Below are 8,069 nucleotides of genomic sequence, written 5' to 3' on the forward strand. Positions count from 1 at the left end.
CGGGCGGGGGGTTTCCAATAGGAGGAAGTGCGTGGGATATTCATTCGCTATCATGGGATACACCGAGGGACTGTCTGCTGTCAGGGTCAGTCGGCCCAGGTTGGCAGCAGATCGGAAGATCCTGTCAGTTGGGCAGTCACCTTGCTTGTCTGCGGCGGGGCCAGGTCCTGAGGCGGCCTACTACCTGCCTGTCACAAGGGTGCTAGGTAGTTTGACCTGTTATGGCTCAGGTACTTAGGCCTTTATTCATTCATCTGTTTCTTGCAATAAAGCTACAGCCAATTTTGCATCAGTTTGGAGTCAGTTTCTATTTACTATGCGGTGTCAGTGAATGTGTTCTTCCATCCCCTCACCCCCACTCCCCTTTGCAACGAGTTGGCCACAGCTATCCGAGTTATTGCACTCAGCTTCATGCTCCAACACAAACACTTGACTTTGCTGGGTTTTATCTCAGGAGGGAAATATCCCAGAAGATTATGAAAGGGACCCTTCAAACTATCTGATGTTATTGGTTCTTCAATTAGTCAGTTGAACGCTATCCAAAAATCCTTTCTTCATTTAGGATACAACTGGAAAACCTGCTCCAATTTCCCTATCATATAGCAGTCCCACCACCATATGTTAGTATTTGATCCTTTCACTTTAGGAGTAATTCTAGGTATATACCAGTATCTATTTACCACTTTCCAACTGAGTACTCTTCCTATTGGAGGCTGGAGAGTATGTAGTAAGAGTGCACCATTTCAAAAATCTCAATCCATTTTGATTCTGTTATCCTCACCCCCAAATTCTTGATTCCAGATTTTTAATTTTAAAAAAGTTCATGACTCTGCTATTTTAAATATCCTTTGTTTTACATGCATAGGAAAAATAATTAGATGATTTGTGAATGCTGGACAGTGGAGTGAAATGAGAGTCTTGGGGGTGAGCAGCTGTGCTTTCTATCATGGTGCTTCTCAAACCTGTCCTGAGGATTTCTCAGCCAGTCAGGGTTTCGGGATATTCACAATGAATATGCATGAGATAAATTTGCATAGACTGGATCTCCAATGAATGCAGATTTATTGCCTGCATATTCATTGTGGATATCCTGTAAATCTCATAGACTGTGGGGGGCCCAGGACAGAGTTGGGATACCTTGCTCTAATCAAAGGCTGCACTGTGGCTTATTTAGCATCTTCTTTCATTTTGGTTTTCTCTCATCTTCATTTACAATCTTCAGAGAGATGTAATCTACTAATATCTTTTTTAAATCATATTGTTTCAAATGGAGATTCCCTTCATAGCCCACCACTTGTCACCTCTGCACAAAAACCTTGCTGTCCCCTCTCCTAAAACTCATCTTATTCCAATGTACTTGTATGAGGTCAAAGCATTAGAACGATTTAGATTACTTAGAATATTATTGTTACAACCTTTGGCTTTATTTCTTCCTGTTTTACTCATATATTTAGGTCTCCTTTTTATTAATATTTGTATAGCGCTTCCAGGCATAGGCAGCACATTATAGACACACATAGGAGATAGTCTCTACTCCTTGGGGCACAAATTTAATCAAGGTAGACTGACAACAAATAAATAAGAAAAACCAAAGAAGAGGCTTTGAGGCAGATGCACTAAGCTGTGACTTTTCAAATGTGTTTACATACATCAAAATGGCAATTTGCATGTATAATTGCAGTTGTGAATTTTGATGCATGCTATTTGCCATTTTATTTTGTGACGCTTTTCTAAACTGAAAGGGGTAGTTAAGTTTGTGATTAAAGTTTAAACTTTATTGCATGAAAAATTGTGCTAACCTGATTCGCATGCTATTTTAATGAGTTCTTTGTGAGAAAAATAATGCACAAAAACAGCCACATTTCTCCAAAAAATTATCTGCGGCTTGGAACATCATTCTTTTTGAGTTACAATGGTAAAGCCATGAAGGGGAAGAACAAAACCAGGTGGGTTATAGATAAAATTAATTGAGGAATGGGAAATTTTTAATTGAGTACAGTTGCAAGGAATGAGGCCTTTTAAGAGACAGTTTGAGTGTCCACACTTTTATAGGCCTTAATCAAAAAAAGAACTTTTTCCCATTCTGTGCCCACAAAAAAATTCCTTATTTAATTCCATTTCATACAACTTTTATATGCTGCCCTCATCCAGATATAAAAATTCATCATCAATACAAAATATCATAAGCCTTGACTCTTCATCTGTTTGTGCTGCATTCTTCAGGTACAGTATGTTGTCCAGATGGCAGTCTATTAAGGGCCAGCACAGCAATGCCCTGATTTACTGAGATTCCCCATGTTGGGAATGACTAAGTGGCAAGACCTTGAAAAACCTTTCAACTCTAATTTTATAACGGGAATGAAGCAGAAGTTATACCCTTCCCCGACATCCAAAACAGATTCTGCTACTACTGTTGCTTTAAGACACCTTGCTGTTTTGCCTGCCAGTTCTCCTTTGTAAGAGCTTTGAACTGTTTGCATTTGTTTTTCACTAAGCAATTTATTTTTATTTTCAAGCTGAATAATCTTAATGAAACAAGTTGCCATAGAAAAGATAACATAGTCTGTTTCTCTTCATTGATTGTCATCCAGAGAATGGTATCATCAGTACTGAACTCTTTGTTCCTGGGATTTGCTCTTAACTGAAAAGTCAAGCAGTGACTTTAACATTGTAAAGCGTTTATGTACTAAAGTAAAGTGAACAGTAATGTGCATTATTTACCATGGCTCCTAGTATTTTTTAATTTGGATTTAATTTTAGGATTTATTTCTAATGGAGCCCATTCGCTGCAGTAATTGCACAATGAAATGTGCTTTACTGCAAGTTACTGCGTCCCACACCTTAGTAAATAGACCCCTTAACAAGGTAATTCAGGCACATTTTTAAGTCTCTGTAAGCAATATTTTTTACAAAATTCTTAAAAATACAAAAAATAGACAATATATTATGAAGAAATAAAGCACAGGAAGGTTGTGGTCGGAGGTTTTTATGACCAATATCTTTGAAGTTCAATGAACCAGACATGTTTTAATTCTGAGGTCTTTTCCTCCATTCACTGTTTAGAATAAATTCAGCTTTGGTATTTGTTTAGTGTTTTAAATATTTGGTGAAAGTTATTTACATCTAGGTTGGTTACCTACATTTTTCTTTCACCGGTCCACATTGATTGAAATTTTTAATCTTGACATTTAAAACTTGTCCAACTGTCATTCAAAGCCTTCTGCATTCATTTTAGTCATTATAATGTCTTGTCTGTTGCCAAAATGTAAAAAACAAATTATCGTATTCCATAAATTCACAGAAAAAGAACTCCAGCAATGTCCCTGCTAGTTATGTTCACATACGGGATGGGCACACATGGTGCAGCTGAACAATAGCAAATGCGTCCAGCAGGAATCTGAGCACAAGCCAATATCATAGCCTACAAGTTGAGAGGGGGTCCAAATAATTATCACTAGAGAAATGCAAAGCATTTGTTGCGATTCCTGGCCGTGGAGGCCTTGGGCTGGGATCTCTTACCCGGCGATGCTGAGCCCCGAGCTTAGCCCCTCCTTCTCTCGCAGCTGTAGGCTGCCATCTTTGCGGCCGTGCTGCCGCTGCATGTCCTGGGCCTTCTGGCTCAGTGAGGGATTCCCGTCTGCTGGTCCGCACTTCCTCTCCTCCTCTGGCAGCTGCCACTGCACGGGCCGCACCACCATCACTGTCCTTCTCAGCCTCCTGCACCTAGGAAAAGCTCCTGCGGCCCCTAGTGATGACATCAGCGGCTCTGGGTATAAAAGTCAAGCTCTGACAATCAGAACTTGTCTTGGCAACAGGTCATCTCACTCATTCCTGGTGTTGTTCCTGAGTTGCTGCATTCCTGAGTTCCAGTATTCGTTCCTGCCTTCTTCCAGTTCCTGAGTTCTAGTATCCATACCTGCCTTTGTTCCAGTCCCTCCTTCTCCTTGTTCTCTGGACCAACCTTGGCTCTTGTCCCAAACTGCTCCTGACTACAAGTTTGCCACCTGCCTCTGACCCCTAGACCGGACCCGACTACGAGTTAGCCGCTGGCCTCTGGCCCCTGGACTGGACCTGACTTGAGTTTGCTGCCTGCTGTGGCCCCTGGACTGGATCCTAGGTTTTCTTTGTCACACTCCTCACTTGGCCGTCCCCAGGATCATCCACGCAGAGGCCCACCTAAGACCTGTGGGGAACGTGGGCTGGTATTGGCGAAGTTCCTGCTGGCCTCTGCTTCCCGTCTGGCCTCGACTCCCGATGGTGGGGACCTGTGGGGTCTTCCTCACAGGTAGCGCCAACCCCACCTCGGGCCAAGGGTCCACCTCCGCAGCAGCATTTTATTTGTTTTAAATTTTGCAAACTAGTTTGATGAACCCACAAGACTTTATGCAGGTTGGTCACATTAGCTCGACATCCTCAAATTGGTGAATCTGCTTTAGAGTTTGAGCAGGGTCTGCAGTGCACAGATTTGATGCAGATTCCTGAAAATCAGTGAATCCATGTCAGGTTTCCATGAATTACCCCAGTGAAACAGAAAAAAAAAATGTGAAAACTCCATCAAGTTTGAAGCAGGCTGAAATTAGCCTGGGTTGAGCTTTAGCTCAGATTTTGCACTCACCTCTAATAAGATGGAGTGATAGGGACTTTAGAGCCCTAGATTATTTGCTTTGTGTTTCATGAGTGGATGGGAATCTGTACAAGCGAATAGAATACAGGTAATAAACAAATGGATGGCTAATTCCTCTTTTGTGTAATCCCCTTAACAGAGTATGTAATATGATGGAATTGGTTTCCCTGTTGCTGTCATCCCTTCCCAATTTGTTTGATGGGTTCAGTATTTGCTAACTTCATGGTGTGCCTTCTAGTCCTTCTATTATCTGAAAGTATAAATAACAGATTCACATTTACCTGTTCTAGTCCTCTCATGATTTTATAGGTCTCTATCCTCTATCATATCCCACCTCAGCTGTCTCTTCCCCAAGCTGAACAGCCCTATCCTCTTAAGCCTTAACTCATAGGGGAGCCATTCCATCCTCTTTTTCATTTTGGTTGCCCATCTTTCTACCTTTTTCAAAGCAACTATATCTTTTTTGAGATAGGTCAACCAGAATTACACACAGTATTCAAGGTGCAATTCTCACCATGGAGCAATCTATAAACATGCTTCCAAATTAGTCCTTTATTTATTTATTTTTAAATGCTTATATTCTGCCTCTATCGAAAATCTCATGCTAGGCAGATTACATCTTAAATCTGGCAAATATGATCATCCCTGGGTCTCCCCCTACCCAGAGCCTCTTGAATAGCTACCAGACTCAAAAAAGGTGCAACACAATTGGGGGTCTCCCTACATTTGTCTTTCTGGGATAGCGATTAGTTGAAGGGACAGGCATTGGATATTCCCATAAAAAACAATAATATATTTGTGCAGTTGCCATTTGCTCAGCAGGTGAGGCGGGAGATGTAGTTATTTGTTTCCTAGCGTATCGATACAGCCATTTTAACTAAAGCACATTAGCTTTCTGCCAGGAGAAATGTTGTAGCAGGAAAAGGAAGCGACGGGGGGGATTTGCTTAAGAAAAAAACCCATCGTGATGTATAAAAACAAAATCCTAGAAATTGTTTTAAAAACATCATTACAGTCTGGGAAATGGGAGAATTTAATCCCATGAGGTTGCAAGCAGGAATTCCAAAAGACTCGGGAGAGAGAACACCAAATGTTAAGGCTGCTGTAATATACATGGAGCGAAAGCAAAGAATACCTGTTTGCCATTGACTTAAACAAGGTCAGACCTAAGCGAATCGGTCTGTGGAGGGAAACTTTTGGCCGCTCAGGGCCTGATGCAATAAGGTACGCTCAGCAAACCACACAGTTTTACCTATAGTTGTCTGCACATTTTTTGTGCATATACATTCGAGTCCTGGATCCTGTTTCTGACCGTGGCCAGTTCAGGTCACTGGGAAGAAGCCCCCAACTGATACTAATGGTGAGATCAATTGCCGGTTGCTCATTTTCAGATGTAAGAGCTGGCAAATCTCAGGTTTGCCTGGTTAAGAATTGCTGTCCTTCAGGAACATGTGAAAACCTTTGTTAAAATCCAACTGTACTATTATACTTGCCCACATTCTTCAGTTGCCAAATTTCACTTATTTATTTTATTTACAAAATGTATATACTGCATAACCTAGCAAAAGACTAAAAGCGGTTTACAACAGTCCATATGCAAACGGTGTCAGAGAGGCATGAGTGTCACGAAACCAGAACAATGCTAAATATTTCTTTTGGGTAACCGAGGCACTTGGCAGTTGTGTAGTACAGGCCAGGAACAGAAATACTCTCATGAAAAGGTGAACAAGGATGAAATGTCAGAGGCAAAATTTACGAAACTGTCTCTGGGATGAGTCAGGACATTTGCAAAACCTTTTGGGTTATGTCCATTCATTAAAAAGTTTCCAATTGGTTCTAAAATTAATCTTTCAGCATGTGTCAAATACACAATAAAGGTATAAATAAATAGTAAGTTCTGCTTCTGTTAACATGTTATAAGCTGGCGACTCAGCGGGATCCCTGTATGTAGGAAGGCAGGCAGATTAGATAAGGGAATGGGATCTTTGGCATCACATTCAGTGTTTGTATGTTATTGAATATTTAAAGGCATAAACAATATAGTTTAAATATTCTAAGCACAGTTTTTAAAATCAAACAAAAAATATTTTCTTTAAATGCTTTTGCTTAAAAGTTGGCATTTTTAGATGAAAAATAGAACCAGAATAGTATAGTTTAACAGAAACATATGGGGTATAAATTTTCTACATCAGATGCTGGTCATTGGAATAAATGCCTAATACTGAATCAAAGCAATCAGTAATATATTTTAAGTCAATAAAACAAACATATGTATGCTCTGATGTTGCCAGTCTGATGTTGCAGAGGCTGTCAAGGACTGGTCCACACTGAAATGCTAAATGAACGACTGAACCCTTACTGGCTTATTCCTAGCAAGATGCTGGGTTTTCTCTCTCACATGTTCACTGAGAGATGATAATTCTCTATGAGAAGAAAGTCACACGTCAGGAGTTCATTGCCTTGGCACTCTGCTCTCCTTTGAACTCCCCTTCAGATACTCGGTCTCACTATAGCACGTCTTCTCTGGCTTCATAAAAGGATCTCTCTCTTTCAGAGACATCAGATTTCAGTCACCAGCAAAAAAAAAGGGGGCAATTTCTGCTCTGCCTGCAGTCCTGCTGAAATGGATAAGTTGCACCAAGCTGTCATGGAGCTGGAGTATGTGCTGGACTCTGTGCCTCATCCTGACACTCTGTTCTCTTCCTGGGAATGGAGAAACAAGCCTGAGACCGGCGGCTGGAACCTCATTTCACCCCCTTACACCCTGTCTCCTGCGTCAGACGCCTCTCTGGAATCCTGCTCGTCCTCTCCTTGCTCAGCAGTGCTGGAGGTGCCCTGCAGTAGCCTGGCCAGCTACAGATTCGTGGATTTTCCTGCCAGCTCTCTCCAGGGTCCAGGGCAAGACCACCACCAGCAGCAGCAGAGAAGCCCCAAACCCAGGATGTCCGTGCAGCGCCGGAGGAAAGCCAGTGAGAGAGAGAAGCTGCGGATGAGAAACCTGGCCGAGGCCCTGCTCACCCTCCGTAATTTCCTGCCTCCCGTCTACAGCCAAGGAGGCCGACCTCTCACCAAAATCCAGACTCTGAAATGCACCATCCAGTACATCCGGGAACTCTCAGACCTGCTCAACCCCCTCAGCGTGGAATGAGCCTCAGCAAGCCCCTGACTGGACCTTGCAAACCGGGGTTTTGTTTTGTTTTTTTCTTCTCCTGGACAACAGAGAGAGAGAAAAAAAAGACTTTACAAAGTCAATGACTTTTATTTCTTCAACAAGAATATTTGTTGTGTGCGGTGACTGAAGTCTTTGCATTCACTTCTTTCCTTTGCTTTTACGTAAAAAAAAGGATGATAAAAGAAAGGAGTCATGCAAAAAGCATTCTTAGCTTAAGGGGAACTTTTGTACATAACAAACTTTTGTATTCTCTCAGCTTGAAAGGAGTATTAA

The 8,069-nt window shown here is 41.7% G+C and overlaps 1 protein-coding gene across 1 annotated transcript; it reads left to right on the forward strand.

Annotated features, from left to right (window-relative positions):
- Positions 1 to 7,247: 7,247 nt before the first annotated feature.
- MSGN1 (mesogenin 1) lies at positions 7,248 to 7,772 on the forward strand. The gene has a single exon (XM_029596879.1). It carries the CDS (start codon positions 7,248 to 7,250, stop codon positions 7,770 to 7,772), a length of 525 nt encoding a protein of 174 aa, XP_029452739.1.
- Positions 7,773 to 8,069: the final 297 nt, after the last annotated feature.

Source organism: Rhinatrema bivittatum, chromosome 3 (assembly GCF_901001135.1).
Source record: "Rhinatrema bivittatum chromosome 3, aRhiBiv1.1, whole genome shotgun sequence".
Classification (NCBI taxonomy): Eukaryota; Metazoa; Chordata; class Amphibia; order Gymnophiona; family Rhinatrematidae; genus Rhinatrema; species Rhinatrema bivittatum.

Excerpts from the sequence above, each read along its gene's own strand:
- MSGN1 (XM_029596879.1), top strand. The coding sequence starts at position 7,248 with ATGGATAAGTTGCACCAAGCTGTCATGGAGCTGGAGTATGTGCTGGAC.